This window comes from Centruroides sculpturatus, unplaced genomic scaffold (assembly GCF_000671375.1).
Source record: "Centruroides sculpturatus isolate CEXI.00-Female unplaced genomic scaffold, Cexi_2.0 scaffold679, whole genome shotgun sequence".
Taxonomy (NCBI): Eukaryota; Metazoa; Arthropoda; class Arachnida; order Scorpiones; family Buthidae; genus Centruroides; species Centruroides sculpturatus.
The window spans coordinates 357,455-381,297 of NW_019385053.1; the positions used below are offsets into that span (position 1 = coordinate 357,455).

Here is a 23,843-nt window from a genome sequence, read left to right on the forward strand (position 1 = left end):
CGTTATTTAAAGGTAATTTTTATTATAGGCCTATAGACCTTACACAGCATTATTAATATGATTTTGGAGGTTACAGAACTTTAAAATTACTTTAAAAAATGGAAAATAATTATATCATTTGATTTCAAGATATTTTGTATACCTTAAAAATAATTAATTCTATCCCAGGATCCCGGGAAACAGTTCACTTTTATCCCGGGTTCCCGGGACAAGCAAAAGACTGGGAAATGAGAAACCCTAGTTTCTATCCCTTTTGATATAAGAGAAGGTTAAAAATAATCATTTATCACAGTTTTGACTTCTGAATATTGATGCAGAAAGGAGTACAGTCGACCCCCCTATAACACTGTCGATAATTCCGTTTTATAAGAATTCCATGTTTACGAGTCACTTAGATTTTACAAATACATGAGTTGTTCACAGCCCAGCACACATATTTGTAAAATCTAAGTGACTCGTACAACATGGAATTCACATAAAACGAAATTATCAACAGTGTAACAGGGGAGTCGACTGTAATGCAATTAACACGGATCTTATTACAGTCAGTTTGGGAGAGATCTGTCAGAAATCTGATATACAAAGTGCTGTATTTTTTCAAAAGTAATATTTTATACATAAAAATTATTTATAAATACACTTTTATCAGAAATATAAGAATTTCATTCCCAGAGTCTCAGGTTACATAGTTTCAACTAGTGGTGAACCTTAGAAATTTTTCTACCCAAGATTATACAGATAACACAGCTTCTCAATCTATATTCCACAAATCCCATGGAGTCTGCAAATGTGTTAGTAGGAATCCTTGAGTTTCCACAGGAAAAAGTAATACTTTTCTTATATTGTTAAATAAAATAAAAACAATAAAATGCTTCTTGTAATATTTACCTTCATTAAAAATGCCTACTAAAGTTTAAATTAAAAAATATAAAATTTTTAAATTAAAAACTTTTAAACAAAAACACTTAGAATATATAAAAATAATAATCATTTAATTTATTCAAGGCTGTTTGTCAGAAATTTTTTCAAAAATGTGTGTTAAGTTCTTTCTTATAATTTAAACAAACAGTCTGTTGATTTTAAGCATATTAAAACCATTACATTATATAAAAATGACTGAAATGTGTAAGCATGATTTACCCACAGTTACCTTTGAGAAAACAAGCAAAAACAAGAATTTTCATAAAATAGAAATACCTTTCAGAAATTAAATAATTATTTCAAATAACCAATTGGTGGATCAAACTATAAAAGGCTTATCAAATTGTAATGAAGCCAAGAAAATCAAAATCATGTCAAAAAAAAAATTAATTTTATTTGTGGGATGCATTTTGGTCTCTACTAGACCCTCTTCAGCCACAATTACATAAATACAGATATCTGCTATATTTAACTTTTTTACATGGGTATACTGCTAACTGTTCATACAACCATCCGGTTACAATTCCTTCTATAAATCTATAGACAGTTTCTCATGTGATCTACTAATTCATTATTTGAGATAATTATTTTATTTTATTTATTAAAGCAAAAAGCTTACAACTATATTTCAGAAGACTACAATAATTCTTAAACATGCAATTTTAACAATCAATTTAAATAATTTTTCAATTTATGTTAAGTATAAAAAAACTTATTGGCATAAAGTAAAATAAAATTTGTAATAAAAAGTTCTATGTACTGCATAAAAAGAATTTCTTTAAAATCTCAATTGAAAGTTACTTATATAATAGAAATGTAAATAAATATACAAATGCTATTCACTGATTCTTTTTGTTGTTATAGTTAAAGATCAACGTTGAATGTGGTTTTCTGAAGCCTTGCACAAACATATCTAGTAAATTAATTTAAGTTTTTACACAGGTAATAAGATCATTTATTGTCCTTAAGATTATTTTTTGCATTATAAGATCATATTTTAATATCACTTAAAATAAGACCATATAAATGGTGATTTATTTAGATAATAATTATTATTAATTTTACACTTGTTTGGGTAATAAGCAGCTGTGTTATTGGTGCGTGTGTGTGTCAACATCTAGAAACTTCCTAACAATGTGTTCAATATCGCAGCTTTCTGCAGTGCTGTGTATAACCTCTGAATAGTAGAAACCATCAGAACTGAGAAGTTTATCCACTATTCAGAAGTACAATGGCCATATTGTATTTTAACCTGGTCATTAAAGAGTGAAGAATATGATAGATTACAGAATCATTAAATTTGCATTAAGAATATAAAAATACCAAAAAATATACATAGAATACATAATTAAAATATATACAGTATATTATTTACACTTTAAAATGGTCGACAAACCGTCTTTGTAACACAATCTTTGAACTTTCATCAAATAATTGCTGTTGTCTTAACTTTAAAACTAATTTTTTTTTTCATTACTACTGTACTATAGTTCTTGTCAAATGAATGAATAACTTCAGAAAAGTTTATGGTTTCTTGATATTGTAAGCTTAATTCCAACAATAAGACAGAAGTTATATGTTGTATTGTTTCTGGCAGAATGCGGTATTTTTCTGCAAGAGTCATTCATTAGTGATGTATCTTTCAGGATGTGTTTTTTATAGTTTTTAGTGTTTATGACCTGATCTTGAATGGCCCTTAGTCTCTTCACACAGACAGCCCCTAGACAGCCAGTAGTTTGATGGAGTTTTGTCACAAGACCTGAACTAAGTCATAGACATGCCTGCCATGAAGTGCTTTTTGGGCCCATGACTGCTTATTTAGTGTTTATGTTATTTAAGTATTGAGCTATGTCAAGAACCCTTTATCTAACATATTTAACAAAATAGGAAGAACCAAAGAGAACTCAAGGAATCTCCTTGAAAAATTCCTCACTTGATGTGTATTTGATTTGTTTTTATGTGAGTATTATGGAAGTTAAGATGTAATGTTGTTCTCCAGTGAAGCATGATAGAGCCAAGGAAACTAATGAGTTGGGGATGGATTTTGTACATGCAAAGTGTGTGCAACAGCCAAATGTGTGAGATACAGTCAAATGCTTTTCTGTAATAAATGTATGCCATGTGTATGTTTCTGTGTTCTTTATGAACTTACCTTAGGATAACAGTCAATAAGTAGTTGTTCTTTGCAACCTTTATGATTTCTACAGAAGCCTTTTTGTTATTCTGCAAGAATGTTGTGTTCATCAATATGATTGTATATTTTATTTGCAATGAAAGAGGTAAGAATTTTGTAAAGTGTTGGAAGACATGTGATTGGTCTGTACTGTGCAGGGTCTTTGGTGTTATTGTATTTTGGTTTGGATTGTTGATGGTATGAGTTAGATGTTTAGCTAGTTCCTGGTGCAGGGATGTGAAATTTTTGTACCAGAAATTGTGAATGTCTACACCAGGTGTTGTCCAGTTGTGTGCTTTCTGCATTGAAAAACAGATGCCTTGCATATTTATTTCAACACAATTCACACTAAGGGTGTCTTGCATGTCTTCACTCTCCTCTTTGATCCAGTCTGCTTCAGCATTGTGCATGACTGCAGTAGACCAAAGAAAAGAACAATTACAAATTTTTACTTCTTTTACTGACAGTTGAAGATTATTTTTAAAATTACAAATAAATTTTTACAGTTTTATTTTAAAATAGTTTTAAAACTTTTATTTTTGAATGTAATATTAATTGTTTATGTGAAAAATTATAGGAGAGATTATTAAGGATTAGAAGTATTATATAAAGGATAGTTCTATAAAATGTCAGATAGACCTGTAAAGGAAATTGAACTGAGCCCTTAGTAAAATATATCAATCAAGATTAAAATAGAGTAATGCTCCATCTTGTTGGAAAATGTATTTAGGAGAATCATTATGTAATTGAGAAAACAGACAGTTTTCTAAGAAATTGTGGTGATGGATAAAGTCAAGATCCATGAAAAAACAGCAATCCATGAGATGGAATACTCAAAACTTGGAGAGATATTCTTGATTTAAAAGTATTGGAAATAGACAACTTTAAAATCACTACACTCTTTTAGAGACACCTGGTATTTATATATAGTCCTCCTTAACTTCCTTTGCTTTATAACTAACCCTGTTAATCCAAACTTTTTACTAATCTAGATAACCCTGTACACTAATTAGTTTCTGATTAGTGAAAGTATACTGTAATATAATTTCTAAAATGAAGAAGTTTTAAACAATACTATTGTAATAGAACTTTTTCTAGTAGGGATTTGATATTAAAAAAAAAACATGAAATTAAGGAAAATTTATATAACATTTTGATATAATAAAGCTTAAAAAATTGAAATTAAAGAATGTAAAGAAAATAAACAATTTCTAAGATCATCACTGTATTTTTTAAAATCTGGAAAGAAAAAGTGTTGCAATATATAAAAAAATTATTATTTTAACACTGACACATTAATATACTTACAGACACACATTCTTCTAAATCCATTTTTTCAAGTAAATGGCAATTCTGTGAAAATATTATACCAAATTAGATAAATGTGAATAATACATTTTTATTCATATATTTTTAAATCCATAATAATTTTAAATTTCAAAAGTTATCTAGGACAGTTAAATCTTGACAATAACAAAATTAATATTGATATTATTTTTGTTACTTTCCACTTCATTCAATTGCATAATTTTAAAATATTCAAATATACAACATTTGATACAACGAATGTCGTAAGTAGAATTCAGTTGCACTGTAAACCTCACAATAAGAAACTGGATCACAGCTCAATCAGTTTTAAACAGATTCGTTATTGTAGTAATCCTTGTTTCCTTTCTGATGAACTCAAAATCCATGTACAGTACCAGACTAACATACTGTTTGAAAATGTAAATCATACAAATGGACTGTCCCAGACAAAGATACAGATTAGATATGTAATCTATGCAAACAGTGTTACATAGATTAAATGTATTTTTAACCATATATACAGTCAAACCCCATTAACAAAAAAATGAAAAGACTTAAAAATTAGTACTTTGTATTAACAAGATTTGTATTAAGTAAACTTTAAAAAAGTCAATGGTTATATCATCGGATAGAAAAAAAACATCTCTGTTATTCCAGTATTTTATCTGCCCAAATATGTTAAAAATTAACACTGACACATTAATATACATACCAACATACACTTTATTGAGATTGTTATCTTTCTTGAAACCACCCTCTGTACATATGTGAATGGGGATGTACAGTACATTTTTATAGTAGCTTAATTAAACAAAGAATCAATGCTTGTTTTTCAACATTGTTCAGGGTTCGTAGAATGCCAAATTACTGGATATAACATGCTCTCCTAGCTGCCAAACTGAATCCAGGACTTGGATATGCATAAAAGTTACACATTTAAAAATAATTTATTTGTCTGAATTCAATGGAAACAGCTATTTTTTAAATTAAAAATTACAAAATTTAGTATTGCCAGATGGCTGAGATGGTTAAGGCATTGGCTACTGCATTAGATGATCTAGACAAGTTGAAAACACCCAGCAATTTATCTGGTACAGACCTCTTCTGAAATGTTCAGACCATCCCTCATCACCAAGCCATCTCTACCATGAGCCTGGCAAAACCTACAATAGACCTGATAAAAAGTCCCTCTTAGTGCCCACAGGATGGGGGAAAAGCATTTAATATCAATATTTGTTACATTATTGTCATTATTAAAACAATTAAAAATAAGAAATATTTCATAAATTATGGATTTTTAATTGAAAATCGCTCAATCCTGTTAACTTCAATTTCTAATGGACACATCAACTGTCTTAACTAATAGTTCAACATTGTAACAAGGTGTACAAAGCACCAACTATAAGACAAGGTGTAATTTTTGAGTTGGAGTAAACAACATTGGTGTGGCAAATATCTGCATTGCCATCAAGGATGATAACATTGATGTCAATGTTTAAAGTTAAAAAATGTGCCATCAGTTATGATGTGACTCATAATTTCTCTCTTTGGCTAAGGTGATTTCTAGAAAGTAAGAAGCAATATGTTCACATTAAATGATATAATTATTATTGAATTCAGGAGACCATGATACATTTCCTACTACATATTAATTGATATTCTCTATTAACCAAACTTATTTAATATTGAAATGCTTATCCTCATTCGCAGGATTGCAAATCTACTTTGCATTAATATAGACTTAGCATACTGCTATATATGTAATTTTTGTTTCAGTATAACTTAAAAATTTAAAAGTTATGCTATAACAAAAATTATATAAATAGAATATATATATAAAGTTTCAAAGAAAACTAAAATACATAACTAAACTTTAAATAACTCAACTAAAAAAAAAAAATGCAATCTAATAACACATATTTTAAGAAATACCATGTAATCTACCTCAAAATAAAAATTTCAGTTATTTTCACTAAAGAAATTTTTACATTAATAGTTACAAATTAAACAAATCAAATTAATGTACTAAGTGAGATTATATTATGATCTCTTAAAAGAGTGCTTTGTTCTAGCAATCAAAATATATACATCACTGGAAAATAAATTAAAAATTTAGTATTTAGTTATGTACTGTACTCATTGGCATGCCATTTGATGATACACTTATTTATTTATTTACATATTAATCAACATTGTTTTTAAACATCTAAAAATTATTACAATCATATCCTCTTAAAATTAAAAATTGTCCATTTAATCCTCTTATAATTAGCATTTTACGAGGATTAAACAGACAAATTTTAATTTCGCATTATATATAAATTATATATAAATTTCTGCATTAAACATACTTGAAGATGTCTGTTATAAACAGATGAAAACATTAGTAAAAAAATATGTTATTTTGAAGTATGCTGTTTTGTAGATCTTTTGTAAAATGATCTTTTAAAGATATCTAAAGAGCTATGAATTTTATATTCTTATATTGTTTTATCCCAACTCACACAAAACAACAAAACTTTCTTTTTACTTGAAACTTTTTGTGAATTCTGAAATTTTTTTTTGTAACTTATTACCAATAATACTTATATTAAGTACTATAATGTTCCCATGATTTTATGATAAAATATCTTGTATAATATGACAAGCTATATAAATGGTTTCTATAACTAAAAATTTTTGAAGTTGTAATATCACTAAAAATAGAATAATCTGTAAATATGAATAAGGTAGTAAAAATGCAATCTTTCTGATAAATTATTGTAGTAATTAAATATTTATTTTTTCCTAAATGAAATACCTGATATTTAAATTACAAGAATATTTTCAACATTTCAATATTTAAATATTAAAACTAACTGAAATATAATTATTTTCAGCTGATTTCATTAAAATTATTCATTATACTAATTTGATAAATACTTTCTGTTAAAAATATAAAAACAAAATACAATGATAATCCTTGACAAATTATATTATTAAAAATATATTATTATAAAACTATCAGTTTTTGTTTAGCATTAAAATTAATTAGAGAAAAAGTTATTTCAAAAGTTCATTGTAATAAATAATAATCATTACAGCAGTCTGTCATAATGCTATTTATATTGCTTTATGACTAAAAAAGTATTGTATACTGGCACAATGAAGTGACTTTTCTTCAACACTAGGCAAGTTTCAATCTTTATTCAGTTAGAACACTTTGCTATACATCTACGTTTTGGGCATTTGCCCCTCCTCAGCCAACTAAATATATATAAAATATTATATGGATACAACCGAACACAAATAAAAAACAAAAAAACTAAAAAACGTACAAAAAATTTTTTGTGAAACATACCTCACTTCGATACAAACACCAAATATACAGTAGAACACCAGACGACCCATAGGTTTACATAACGTTTCTACCATAAATTCCGTTTTATTTTTACAATAACATAATTTGTTATCTTAATTTTTACTACTTGGACAAAATAATTGATAAACTTTACANCAAATAAAAAACTAAAAAACGTACAAAAAATTTTTGTGAAACATACCTCACTTCGATACAAACACCAAATATACAGTAGAACACCAGACGGTTCATAGGTTTACATAACGTTTCAACCATAAATTCCGTTTTATTTTTATTTGTGTTAGGTTGTATCCATATAATATTTTATATATATTTAGTTGGCTGAGGAGGGGCAAATGCCCGAAACGTAGATGTATAGCAAAGTGTTCTAACTGAATAAAGATTGAAACTTGCCTAGTGTTGAAGAAAAGTCACTTCATTGTGCCAGTATACAATACATAAATACAACACGGTTTCGACAACAACGACTAAAAAAGTTTTAAGAACTCTGCATCCATAGATGTGAAATCATATAAACACTCTTCAATAAATTTATATTTACAGAAATAATGAATACAATGTATAAATGATCAACAGTGATACAGTTTCTATGCATCAATGCCAAGCAAACTCTGAGATCCTACATTATTGGGTAATTAATGCATATAAATAGATTCCAATCTATTTATAATAAACTATATTTTTATTAATTTTTCTATTTTTTTACATCTTAATAGATTTTCTGGTTAGTTCTGCACCTAATGGTTTGTATGTAAATCTTACAATATTTGCATAATTTAGTAAAAACTTTATAAACTGAAAACCAAAACTAAGTGGAGGGTGTAAAAAAAGGAAACTGATTACTAGATTAATTAAAATTCTAGATTTTAAAATATCACTATCATAAATACTTAATTTTTACATATTTAATTTACATAACATATAAATTAGAATCAGAAGAAAATTTATAATTAAAAATTTTGTCAGCAATGTCAAATGAAGTTTTAGTAAAGATTAAATTCTTAGGTTTTGAATACTATCTTCTAAATAAAAAGGAAATTTTGTTTGTATGTTTGTGGCAGTGTAATATTTGTATGATGCATTTGTAAATGTATGTGTGAATTTTTAGTGTTGTCAAATTTAATCTTTTCTCATAACATTTTTGGGAAAATTTATTTTTTATTTATATATTTTCCTATAAATCTGTTCCAGTGTATTTTAAAGAAAAATTTTCAAATCCCACAAATTTCCCTCAAATGATCAAAAAAATTCTTTTTAACAAATGAATCAGTGATGTCACTGCCTACATATCAATCTACCACTGAAAATATTGCAACACACTTAATTTCCACAATGAAAGTAAATTAATAAAACAATTTATTATAAACACATTATCTAAATAATGATGTGCAACCAACTGGCTAAAATTGGTTGTAATGTTACCATTTAATTGATGTCCCTTCATCCAAAAAATTTGATAATTGAAAATCTTGGTAATTTAGGTTCTCACCTTCTACTAAACCTGCTATTGTGGGAATATTTTGAATATATATATAAAACATTGTATTAATATTATTTCCTATCTACTTTCAATTATCATCTCTTAAAATGTATCACTAAATTGTTTCATTACAGATCACTATTAAGAATCACTTTTATCATCATTTGAGAGAAATGTTTTAAACCTTCATAAATACAATAGAGCAAATTTATACAAAGACAGGTAAATAAGATCAAATTTATCGTTTATCGTATTAAGAGAAGATCAAAAGAAAAATGATGAAATTCATTGGCACCACAACAAAACCAAATATCCAATGTTTTCATAAGATAAACCCAATCATTGTTAGATATATCAGTTTTAAATATTCTGTGTAAAGACAAGATAAATTTATTATAAAAATGTATGATAATACCACCTCTTAGAGTCTTATGTATTTATATTTTAATTTACTCACCCAAATTCATTCTTATTACCTTGGCTAATGCCTGGAAGCCACTATCTGTAAATTGAGAACAGCCTGCAACTTCTAATGTCCTATAGGAATAAAATTTTAATAAAAATTAAAAAAAAAAATACTACTTATAGTCCATACACAAAATAATACATATTTTAAATATTGCATTTTAAATTGTATAATTATTTTAAAATATCTATTAATAACGGTGTTGCTTGCATACAGCTTAATTTTTTCCAAAAATTCAGTTATAACTTAATACAGTCATACCCCGATTTACGCTACCCCGACTTACGCGAACCCAGAGTTACGCGATTTTCAAATCTCGTTGATTCGTCTTTTGTTTGAGCGCCATGCAACTCTTGATTATTCACTCCCCCACACTATCGTTCAGCTTAATTTAATGTTCGGACATGTCGCGCAGAATCGACGCATAACTACAATTTATTTTGTGTAATTTATTTCTGTTTGTTATATCTACGGAGACTCGAGAGACTATATGGTGATTTCTTGTAACCGTGAACGAACCAAAAGGCGAGATAAGATTAACGAGAACATTTATTAGCTTACATAAATCTGACTTGTATTTTACACAAAAGGCATCTGCAATCGTAAACAATTGACGAAAAAAGTATACATTTATCAGATAATAAACAAAGACTCATTTTGTAAACAATTTACCTTTTGTATATACAACTGACAAGATTACCTTTCAAATTATAAACAGACTCGATCCCAAGCGGTCTTTTGATCGTCGGACATACAAAAGAAATGAACAGATGGCGCCTAACTTAAGCGCGGTTTACAATAACGAATATGATTAATCTTAACACTCTACTATGTCATCCAAACGAAGTAGAACTGATTCTTCTGCATCAAACAAGAAAAGAAAAACTTTATCTTTGGAATGTAAAGTTAACATTATTAAAGACTTCGATACAAAAATGAAAATTTGTGAATTGGCAAAGAAGTTTGATCTACCGGAATCGACGGTCAGAACAATTATAAAAGATAAAGAAAAAATTCTCGAAGCTGTAAAAAATGCTCAATCTTTAAATTCAAGCATCATTCGTAAACGTCACGGTATTATCGCTGAGATGGAAACAATGTTAAAATTATGGTTTGATAATCAAGTTAATGTGAAAAATTGTATAATAATATAATTTGTTATACATATGTATTATCTAAGATTTTATTAAACATTTTTTTCTAAATTATTGTTTTCTTTAGTCTCCAGTCCCAATTAAAAATAATTTGTATGTGTTTATATGCAAAATTATACCCCGACTTACGCGAATTCGACTTACGCGGTTATCGCTCGGTCCCACCTATCGCGTAAGTCCGGGGTATGACTGTAATTTATTAACAGTTCCAATACCACAAGTAAAAATATACAAAAAGTAAAGTACCAAAACCAAATATCAAAAAAAAATTCTAATTTACTGTTTTTTTACTTGTGATAATATACAAATATTTAAAATTAGTTTATAATTGATTTTATTTCTTAACAGCCCAGAAATCATCCTGGATGAAGTATCATGCAGACCTAGCATGAAAAGAATATGATCAGACTCTTGATTCTGCAATCATAGGAGCACACATCAAAGATACCATCCCTTTGTCACTTCACAAAAATGGCAGATGGCAACTGACATGAAATGTGCCAAATATACAATGCACAGATTCTGTGAAAGTGACTACAAAGGTGTAAAAGTTTGAAGCATGTTAGAATTCTTTCTGTCACAAATGTCAGTGGCAATAAACATATAACAGGCCATCATCTCTTTTAAACAAACACACATTTAACCTTTATCACAATTGTAGTGCTGCGTCACTATACTTTTTGTTTTCGGTCTTTGTATATGTTTATGCCCTTTGTGTAATATGTTTCGTTATTCCGTGCCTGAAATTGTAATTGTGTAAATGAATTTTTATTAATTTTCCGTTCTGGTTGAACCGACTTTTTTTTGGTGGCACCGCCTGCCATGTAACGATTGGCTGTATGATGATCACGTAAAGAGGATGACGTAGCATGATGGCGGGATGTATAAATTGTCATCCCATGTGTGGAGGAGGCACCTTTTTTCCTAACCGGGACTTGGGCCAGGTGTACAGAGGTATGTTGGAACGTGGAGTGAAATAGAAGGAAATAGGGACACGATTCGGTTTGGATGAAGGACAGAAAATCGCTCAGGAAGCAACTGAATCACATCGTCGTGAGTTATAAATCATGATAATTTATTCATATCATTAGACAGAGTGTTTTGGGTATATACCCGAATAAGATAATTGTTTTTGTTCTCTGAGCTAATCAGGGAACCACGTGGCCAAACTTATTGCGAGCAGATTCCTGAATTCTTAGGCGGAAATTTCATCCTCATACTAAGGAGATTCAACGAGGGACCTTCATCTGTAAAATAATTGTAATTTCTTTTTTTTTTTTTTCTTTCGATCATCTCCATGAAAGGAGCATATATTAATTGTCGCAAATGTTAGTGTAAGTTCAGATATATTGTCCATTATTAAAACTTTTTCAATTACAACTCAAGTTGTTGTTTATGTAAAGTCCTCATGCACACATTTTACCCAACTGATTGTCTGGAGTATTTTTGATACTTCCTGGACACTACACAATAATTTGTATTGCATATTGATCATGAATTGATTATAATTCTGAACATTGTTTTTACAACTATTTATTTCTGAATTCCAGCCATTTGTTTTTACTTCAGTCGAGTCAATTGTATTTTTATATTCTGTTGGATTGTTCAACTGCAGTATCTCATTTACATAGTGCCTCTACCCTACAATAAGTGGACTTGCTCAAGCAGATATTAAAGCTATCTCATTTTCAACTATACAACTAACATTTTGGATGGTGCTTCTTGATCATTGATTGATTATAATTCTGAACATTTTTTTACAGCTTAATTAGTTGTTGTTTTTTTATATTTGTTGCATTTGTCTTTGTTTTGTTGTGTTTATCTTTGATTTCTGAAATCAGAATTATTCTGATACTTACATGATATTATGCACTTTTCTAATAATTCATTTAAAATTTTACTTCAGAATGTTAGATGAATAAATAATAAACTATTAACTTTACCCAGTATTCTTAATGATGATTTTGATTTTTATATCCTTACTGAAAATTTATATCCTTACTGATATCTTCAAGTCATATGATATTACCAATTTCATTAATCAAACGAGTTTTCAGTTTTTTCCTTTACCCATCGAAACCAAAGAGACAGTGGCATATTATTTATATTTCCTATATCACTTCATACATCAGAAAACATCACACTTATAAACTGGAACTGTATAACTAAGTAATCGACATCTAAATGTCATTGCCAGCACATAACAAACAAATTTACTATTTGAACATTTTTTGCCATCATTTAGAGTCCCTCTTCAGGACTGAATGTATAAAAAACAGTTCTATCATTTGAAAATTTCTATCTTTCAAATATTGCTGTGTTCTAATCTTTTAAACATTTAAAAAGGTGTTTGATATGAAAATCGTTTCATTTACATCATAAATAAATAAATAATTATTTTTAAATAAAGCTACAAATGACATTATTATTATTACATTCTGTGGTAATCTAAAAAAATACTTCCATGATTGTGGTACTGCAATATAGTCTGAGTTGATGCACTCTCCCTTCATTTCAGATATATAAATTTAAATCGTATGTTATGTTGGGGTACTCTTAAAGCTACCCCAACATGACATACTATCTTTAGAGGCTCTAGAAATTTATATAGCTGAAACGAAGGGAGATTGCATCTGTGGCTGTCGGTCATATTGTATATATGTATTTGTAATTGTATATAGTTATAATTCTATTTTATTCTTGCAGTTTCCTTTATTCCCTTTGTCTATCCTTTCTAAAACCTTCCAAAATGACCATTATCACCTTTGGATAGGATTAGCCATTCAGAGAATCAGTAAAGATAGCAGGTGAAATGACCTGGGGAGAAACGGCTAGGAGACGAGTCATTTTTTCAACAAGACACAGAGAGAGTCAGATGTGTCGAACAGAGCTCTGAGTGTGACTTTGTAGCGAAGACAAAAAGGTATTTTGCGATAGTCGAGTAAGAGACTGAGGAGGAACCACATTCGAATAATAGGCTTGCAGACGACTCCGAATAGGTTGAAAATCATCCTAAGGTAGTGGAATCTCCACAATTAAAGATAGGATGACTGGCGTATTTTAGAACTTCCAGAAGGAAAAGAGAATTAAGAATAGTGAAAGTGAGAGCCATCATCGTTGAAGAAACATCCTACCCAAAGCGCATATCAACAGAAAGAAACGCCCGGGTGAAGTTACCCCTTCATTTCTTCTATCTTCCCACTGTCCTATCTCCCTTAGTATTAAGTTAGTCTTAAGTTGGGATTAAGTTAGGTTTTAGTTATGCAGTTATAGAAGATTAATTGTTATGCGCCTGGAGATTTTTACTATTGTGTTTTGTTGTGAAACAAAAGGGTTTTCTGTTTAATACACCTCATATTGTAAAAATTTCTTACAAATCAGTTGGGATTCCTTATAAAACCGAATTTGTTCGTAGAGAAATAAAGAGAAGTGTATATTCTAGTGGTTGTCACAAGTTCCTTTCTGTTTCATCTGCGGATCGTACTGTCTCACCCATACGAACACCACACATCAACTCAGACTATATTGCAGTATCACAATCATCAAAGTATTATTTAGATTGCCACAGAATGTAATAATAATAATGTCATTTGTATATTTATTTAAAAATAATTATTTATTTATTTATTTATAATGTAAACGAAATGATTTTCATATCAAACACCTTTTTTAATGTTTCAAAGATTGGAACATGACAATGTTTGAAAGATAGAAATTTTTGAATAATAAAACTGTTTTTTATACAGTAATACCCCGAACTTACGCGATAGGTGGGACCGAGCGGTAACCGCGTAAGTCGAATTCGCGTAAGTCGGGGTATAATTTCACATATAAATACATACAAATTATTTTTAATTGGGACTGGAGACTAAAGAAAACAATAATTTAGGAAAAAATGTTTAATAAAATCTTAGATAATACATATGTATAACAAATTAGGCCTATATTATTTTACAATTTTTCACACTTACTTGATTATTACACCATAATTTTAACATTGTTTCCATCTCAGCCATAATACTGTGACGTTTACGAATGATGCTTGAATTTAAAGATTGAGCATTTTTCACAGCTTCGAGAATTTTTTCTTTGCCTTTTATAATTGTTCTGACCGACAATTCCGGTAGATCAAACTTCTTTGCCAATTCACAAATTTTCATTTTTGTATCAAAGTCTTTAATAATAACGAGTTAAACGTGTTAGTAACGAATCGTTCGAAAAGTCTAACGAAATAGGAATAACGATGACGTCATTCTCGCTTAACTCGTTCAACTTTACGAACATACACAATGTTAACTTTACATTCCAAAGATAAAGTTTTTCTTTTCTTGTTTGATGCAGAAGAATTAGTTCTACTTCATTTGGATGACATAGCAAAGTCTCTCAAGTCTCCGTAGATATAACAAACACAGAAATAAATAACACAAAATAAATTGTAGCTATGTGTGGATTCCGTGTGATATATCCGAACATGTAAGCTGAACAATAGTGTGGGGGGAGTGAGTAATCAAGGGTTGCATGGCGCTCAAACAAAAGACGAATCGACGAGATTTGAAAATCGCGTAACTCTGGCTTCGCGTAAGTCGAGGTAGCGTAAGTTGGGGTATTACTGTACATTTAATCCAGAAGAGGGCCTCTAAATGACGGCCAAAAATGTTCAAGCAGTAAATTTGTGTTTATTATGTGCTGGCAATCACATTTAGGTGTAGATTATTTAATCACTTCATGTAATTAAAATCTTTGAATATTGGGACTCTATTCTAGCTGTTGACATTCCAGACCTCCATTTGATTATTATTTCAATTTATGTTCCTCATCCTAAAACAAAACAAAAGTATTTTTCAAACTTTACAGCACTTTCTCAAACCTATACGTAACCAGAGACTTATTCTTTGTGGTGATTTTAACTTATCCAATGTTTACTGGACTACTTCTGGTCCATGTTATTGTAATTTCAATCCTGCTGAAGCCTTTTTTTTTTTTTTTTTTTTAACTTTCCCTAAGCGATTTCATTTCCTTCTCATGGCAATTCTTATCTTGATCTAGCACAGTGTTTTTCAACCTGGGGGTCGTGGGTAAAAGAAAAAGACAAGTGTTTGTAGGTCCTACACTATATTAAAAAAAACTACAATTTCAGCGAGAAGGTTGACCTGTTTATTTTACAGTACAATTGGTTTTTTTATCAATGTTTACGTCTCAACCATGGGTGTAGCCAGGGAGGAACCTGGGTGGATACGGCCCACCCCAGAAAATGATAGCCGAAAAAGTGTTGAGCTGACTTGCAAAAAGAAATAAAAATAGAAAAGTAGAAGCTGAAAATTCTGATCCTAAAAAAAGGTCAACAGCTCCCTGAGCCCAATGTTATAATTAAAGAAAGTGTTTAATACTTTACGTGTGTTAAGTTATTGTCGATTCTTCTGAAACTCTAATTTTAATCAACAATAATTTGTCTCAACAGAAAGAAAATTAAATACATACTTTTTAAAATCATTGATATAGTTTTAATATGGCCCTAGGGGGTCGCCAGAATTTTTTAACTTGTAAAGGGGTCGCGTATTCAAAAAGGTTGAAAAACACTGATCTAGCATTTTTTAATAATTGTACTGTAACTGCCTCCCTTACTAATGATTTTTCTTCTGATCATTCAGCTGTTTGTTCAAATGTCTCAATTTAGTCTGAAACTTGTAAAACTAAGCATTTTCGTTAAAGTTTCCATTTGGTGTTAATTTAATCAAAAATTTGCTTCTAGATATTTATGCTCTATAGATTGATCATTTTTAGAATCTTCAAGTTTGCCAGTTTCCATTATTACCAAATTCACTTATAATATTTCAAGTACAACCATCAAAAAATATAAAAAATTTTGCAAAATTGACATTTCTTCAAATAAATGGTTTTCTGTTCATGTTAAAAAACTACATAATACTTTTAGAAAATAATAGTACAAGTGGAAAAAATCTGGTAACTGAGAAACCTATACTTACATCGCATTAAACAAAAACAATACAAGACAAGGAACATTCCTTATGATATTAACTATTTTAATAGAATAGTCAATTCTTTTGCATCTGATCCCAAGGCTTTCTTGGCTTTTATACCCAAATTTTCTAAGAATATGCCTAATAAGACTTTTATGTTTCATGATAATCAAGTATATGATATCTATCTAAATCTTAAACAAAAACTTGGTAATATTATTCTAAAAGCCCATTACAAACCACTTTTTTTTCTTTGCAATTATATAAGTTTTCCTTTTCACTTGCAGAAGTTTTGTATGCCATTAATTTACTTAATATATCTATTTTTAATCCAGATTATATTCCAGCTGGATTGTATAAATCTGTGTATCTTTCTGCTGTTGTACTCTCCAAACTTTTTCTCATTATGTTCAACCTAGTTAGTTCCCAATCAATGAATCTCCTCAATAATTATTCCAATTTAAAAAAAAAAAAACACTGTCCTATAACTCTTTCCCACACAATGTTAAAGATTTTTTTGAAACTGTATATTTTGTAGAATTAGTTCTCCTTTATCTAGTAAATTCCTTCCTTTTCAACACTGACATATGCCACCATTCAACAACAACAAATTTATTGCAAACTCTGTCTTACATAATTAATGATTTCAAAAATAAGCAGCCATGTTACATAGTATATATTGATATAACCAGTGTATTTAATTCTGTGTTACCTAATATCCTTCTTAATTTACTATGTAAATATGATATTAATCCAGCACTTCTTGGTTTAACAATTATTTTCTATTAAGAACTTATAAAATTAAAATAGGCGATTATAATTTCCTTGATTTTGTTTCTCTATGCAGCTTTCAGCAAGAATCTATTATAAGATATAATGTTAAAAATAATAAAATAGAAAACTTATATATTAAAATTCCATATATTTTTAAATTTTATGAAAAATATAAAACTTATATTAAAGAATTGTTCTCAGTCAATTTAGTAGGTGAACAAAAAAATAAATTAAATAACAGTATTTGTCTGATTAATAAAGCAAATGAAAAACAATCGAAGAATCCTTTAGAAGTTGCAGAAGTCGTATATGAATTGATGTGTACGTGCACAGAACGGAAAAGCTACGTTGGAGAAACANCAGTCTTTCACCAACATATTTTGTATGTGTCGACAATCACCAGAGAATATTGACATTCTCTAATTTTGGTCTTTCACAGTAACATATATAAAAATTATGAAGTTCTTAAAATATTATAACAAAAAAAGAATCCAAAAAGTTTTCAATTATTTTCAGTTTTTCTGTCTCAACTTATTAAACAGATATGCAAAAAAGAGAATAAAATATAGTTAGCTGAGAGAAAGAAAAAAATTATTCCAAATATCACAATCATTTGATTTATGAAAGAAAAGAAATGAATTTGTTGGATTCCTACTTTTTGCAGATAAACTTTGTATAGAATATCAAATAGCTAGCAAAGTGTAATAAAAGCTACTACAGCTTCTATTAACAGTTAAAATTGAAAAAAGTCTCAATGAAAATATTTAGTAGTATTAACAGAAGGAAAAAATAGAAATAAATTTCTAATATATTTGTACAGAGTACAGCTATACAGATGCAATGAAATCTAATTGCCATTGCAAATTATTATAATTTTATGGAAAATATAAATATACATAAGAAGATATACAAATTCTTTTTTATGCTTACTTTAGTCACAAAACTTGTTCTAAGTAGCATTGTATCAGAACTCGTTGAAAAGCTATCAACTTATATCAAACAATAACAAAAAACAGCATTCATGAATAAGAGATTAAAAACATTTCAAAGATTTTAAAAAATTTGTAATACAGAAAAAAACTTGCAAAATCTAAGACAGTAACAAAAATATTTCAAACAACTTGATACAAAACTAGAATTTTCTTCTCAGCTTGAAATAGTAATGAATTATTTTTAGTTGAGTCAGATTTTAACTAACTTATCATTTAGTAAAATATAATAATTTTAAATATAAAAATATTGCTGTCTGATTTTCTTGATTCTAAGATGCTTCATGAGTTTGGAATCAAATGTTAAGATCTCTCTGTATAAAGGAAAAAATTTTAAGCTTTTTTAAGTAACAACAAGTTTGAAAAATAATACAAAATGCTAAGAAATATGGAAATAGAACTGATGAGCTCTTCTGTATTTATAATAAATTTTTTAATGCTACACCTTAATGTTATTTTAAAAGGCATTTTAAAAAATTAAAAATGGAGTTTAAATTAAATGTTCATTACCAGTAAGGCTCAATTGAACTGTCAAGCAACATATCTAAAAACATCTATTACTGATACATAATGTACCATTATTATAGGTAGACAATCAGAATTATTGGAATAAGACTAAATTAATAATTAGATATAAAGTAAAGTGTCTACAGGTAGGCAATTACGATATGATCTCATGATAATTTTTTAATAATTATAATAAATTAATTTTAATTTAGCATTTCTGGAAGAAAAGAATTGGACCAGAGTGGAAACACATACAGTTACTTATTACAAAGATGAAAATAATGTATTTACAGTAAAAAGTGAACTTTCATTTGAATAATGAAACTGATAAAAAAGATCATTTCTCTTGTCTTTTTCATTCATTAAATATGTCATTTCAAAACACTGTAAGACATTTTTTCTCTTCTTCAAAAATATGAAAAAACTGCAGATTTAGTTAAGATATATTATATGCATAGCATAAAATATGAGTTCTCAGATAAATTATGTATTAGTCATTACTCCGTGTGTCATTATTTTTCATCTCAGTTGAAATATCATTTCAATTATGCTTAAAAAAATTATAAAGTAGTTTATTATTCAGAACATATTAAATATATCCAAGTATTTTACAAGCCAGTTAAAAAATGATAAAATTAATAAATGCTAATTATAAGTTATTTCCATTCAAATGTAATATTACTTTATTTGTATAATAAACAATAACATAATACTATAATATAATATATAACATCAACAAAAATCAATCATTGTTTCTGAAAAAGAGATTATATCAATATCTTAATAGCAATGTCATTTTAACTTAAAAAAACATATGTATTTCTTTTCAAGAAATTTTATTTTAATTTTTGTTGATTATAATTTCAAGAAAAAATGTAAAACTATTTACTCACCCTATAGCCTTTAATGATAGATTTGTAACTTGTGAGCAAGATCCTAAATCAAGATGTATCAATTTTGGACAGTATTTGCTGAGACTCTGGCAAGTACTGGAAAATTTAAAATCTCACAGTATAAATTACATTAGAAAACTTACTGTAATTTTATAAGTTAACTGAGTGTTTATTAAAATAAAATTACTTAAAATGGAAAATTCTGAAACAATTTTATATTTACAGGCAAGTAGTAAACAACTGACTTATGGAGAACTCATACTTACAAATGAAATGCTATAAAGTCTACTCATTTAACTTTTTTACTATTATTAGGTAGTATGTTATTGAGTTTATGATGATTATGTGTATTTGAATCTGTTATATGCATAGAAAGTTTTATTTTGATCTGTAAGTGTTTTATATGCATAAAAGTTATATATATATATATAATGTGGTACGATCCAAAAGTTTGGGGACTGCAGTAATGTATGACAATAAAAGCATGTATTTGAAGTTACAGCATATGAAATGGATTCTACCAAACCACTCCTACGTGTTCAGGTTGGTTTCGCTCAGTTACCTTTGTTTTGCAACGTAATAAAAATGGAGTTTCAAGAACAGCACTGCAACATTAAATTTTATCAGTGTTTAGGTAAAACACCTATGGAGACTTTAAAATTGCTAAGAAAAGTGTACGGTGATTCTACCATGGCCAAATCAAAGGTGTACAAATGGCATCAGAGTTTTAAAGAGGGCCGAGAATCCATCGCAGATGATGAACGCTCTGGCCGACCTTCGACTTCACGGAACGAGGAAAATGTTGAGTTGGTCTCTCAATGTGTTCGCAAAGATCATCACCAAACCCTTGAAAAAATTGCTGCGGCTACTCACTTATCAAAGACTAGATGCCAGCATATTTTAACGAAAGATCTTAACATGCACCAAGTGTCTCAGCACATTGTCCCTTGGCTTTTGACTTCTGAACAAAAGGAAGAACGAATGAGAATATCAGGTGATTTAATCGACAAAGCCAATAAGGCTTTTTTGAACCACATCATAACAGGTGATGAAACGTGATGTTATTTATTTGATATCCAATCAAACCGTGCTTCTTCAACATGGAAATCACCCTCCTCACTACGATCGAAGAAATTCCGGCAGGATCGGAGCAAAGGGAAAGTCATGATGGAGGTGCTTTTTGATTCTCAAGGAATTGTTCATTCAGAATTTCTTCCCAAAGGCAGAACAGTAAACAAGGAGCATTATCTGGACATTTTACGTCGTTTGAGGGAATCCATTCATCATAAACAGCCGCAGATCTGGCAAAGTGGAGACTGGTACCTTCTGCATGACAACGCACCTGCACATCGGTCCCAAATGGTCACACAGTTTCTCGCCAAAACTCAAATTAGTGTGCTTCCACACCCCGCCTATTCACCAGACTTAGCTCAATTGGAGCGAGCAAACTGCTCCAGGTGCATGAATCATGAGGGCGCCAAATTAGAAAGGCAAAATAAAAACTTGTAAAAACATTTGTAAAAAAATTATAATAAAATTTCAAATTTTCGAACAAAACAAAAGTAATTAATTTATAGAAATTTGCTGAACTTTGTAGATTTATTAGTCACACACCTGACTACGCCCCTGTCCTAAACTATATAAACCTAAATCTGTATTAGGTAAAACCTGATGTTTATTCAAACATGTATTTATGTATGTGCACATGTTTGAATTTACAAATTTAAATTAATTAATTAAACAAATATTTGAAGCAAAAAAATGTTCTAAAACTGAATAATTGGAATATTGGAAATTGATATTCCACTTATTCAGTTTTATATGATCTTAAAGATGCCACAAACAGCTAAAAATGTTAAAAAGAATAAACAGTTTATAATATATGTACACAATAGCACCAGTTTGTGAATATTACAAGATGTTTTGTAGATTGCTCCAAAAATCATTTGCTATTACGTTGGCATATAAGTGAACTTTCTAAGCATGGGGGAAAAAAATCTCTTGAAACTACAGTCAACTTACATGCCAGATATAAAATACAAAACCTATGCAAGAATGGTAAATAATTCATCCTAACAAATCACTGTACACACTTATTGTATAACTCCAACAGACTTTATCCAAATTTCCTTGGTAAGAACTTGGTAAGAACATTATCTAGTATAGCCTTACATGCTTTCGTCAAAAGATTACTGTATACCTATCTACATTTCAGTTCTAGTCTGGACGCTGACTTATATAACAGGTGTACATTAAAATCAAAATTTTGCACTGAAAATCTTAATATTAGCTTATATGTCAGGACAACTTATACATTAACATAAATACAATCATAATAAATAGAGACTCTTTAAACTTTATTAGTAATCTTGTGTTTCTTAAGTAAATATCATTCCAAAGTTATCTATATAAATCTCTCAAAACCTTATGTTATTAGTCAATACCAAACGATTGCTGTAATGTATTGAGCTATTTTTTGGCTACTATTAATAATTAAATTTTTAAGTAATTTGTTACTAAAGATAAGCTTTAGGTGCATCTCTTATTAATTTTAATAATTATAATAATTTAGAATAGTCTAGAAAAAAGAACTGGCCCAAGTGGACTCAAACCTACAAATCCTGCTTACCATTGCTTCAGTGGGGCTAACAGTACACAGTTAACAGTACACTGTTAGCCGCACTGAAGAGGCCTTTGGCAAAATGCATTTGGGGAGCTTGTTAGTAATGTAAATAAAAGTTTTTTCTTTGCAAATTGTTTTCTTTTTATACCTTTTAACTTTAAAAAAATTTTAGTCATTATTGGTTTAATGTTTTAAGATTTGAAGTTATATAATATCCAAAAAGTCAGAAAAGAAAGAAAAATATAATTTTTTCGTATATTTTACATTTATGTAAGAAGAAAAAGGTAAAAAGATTGGATTCTTTTAACATTCCTGGCATGACAGACTGTTTAATTAAATTCTAAGAGTTTTTAAGTGCTTTGATTTTGTCGTTTTTGTAGCAATTTAATTTTAAGTTAGACTTAAGTTCAACTGTCAGGAAAGTTTTATAAATACTATCTTTTTTGGATTTTTGTTCTTTGAATTGAACTAGTTATAGTTCTGAGGTTTTCTTTTTAATGACTTTTTGATTTGTGCAAATTATTACAACTTACTTAGTCTCATGTTTTGGGTCTACATTTGTACAGGTACATAATTATTTTCATAATAAGTATTTATTAAATATTTTTGAGTTTTGATAAATTGTGATTTGTTTGTCTATTTATCATTTGCAAATGAGTGTGTTTGCTACATAGATATTTTTTTTGCTTCTCTATGTCTGAAGTCCAGGCCTGACAATCAAATGAACCCATCTTTCATTTACATAACACCATTTATTAGGTTTAATTCTGCAGATCAAATGATGTGTTACACACTTAGTGCCTTCTTCAAAGCTGGAAAAAAGTGTAAGTTGCTGGGCACTACGTTCAGACTGTAATGGGTTGATCAAGACATTCCCAATCAAATTTAGCAACATAGAATGCTATTGCAGCTGCTGTGAGTCTCACACTGTCATTAAAAATAAACTCTGAACTGAGAAGGTATGGCCTTGTTTTTTGAATAGCGGCTTTCAGTCTTGTCAGTGTATCATAATATCTGCTAATATTCATAGTTCTATCTTTCAGGGAATCCAGCAACAGCACTTTAGCTACCTTGCTTTGTTTTGACTAGGAACCTAAACAGTTTCACTCCAGGGAGGCAAATTTCAACACCAAGATAAAATGATGGATGCAGCTTTCCTCCCAACACAATCTGGAAGCAAACCTGGTTGCCTTCTCACTTGTACCACAAGATGCAA

The 23,843-nt window shown here is 29.0% G+C and overlaps 1 protein-coding gene across 1 annotated transcript in view; it reads right to left on the minus strand.

Moving 5' to 3' along the window:
- Positions 1–23,843, minus strand: part of LOC111633992 (F-box/LRR-repeat protein 20-like) — a 90,247-nt gene that overhangs the window by 23,609 nt on the left and 42,795 nt on the right. Inside the window, exons 10-12 of the mRNA XM_023378660.1 lie at positions 20,005–20,100; positions 9,720–9,780; positions 4,403–4,447 (exon numbers count right to left, since the gene is read on the minus strand). Coding sequence (XP_023234428.1) covers positions 4,403–4,447; positions 9,720–9,780; positions 20,005–20,100 — 202 coding nt within the window. The remainder of the gene's footprint in view (positions 1–4,402; positions 4,448–9,719; positions 9,781–20,004; positions 20,101–23,843) is intronic.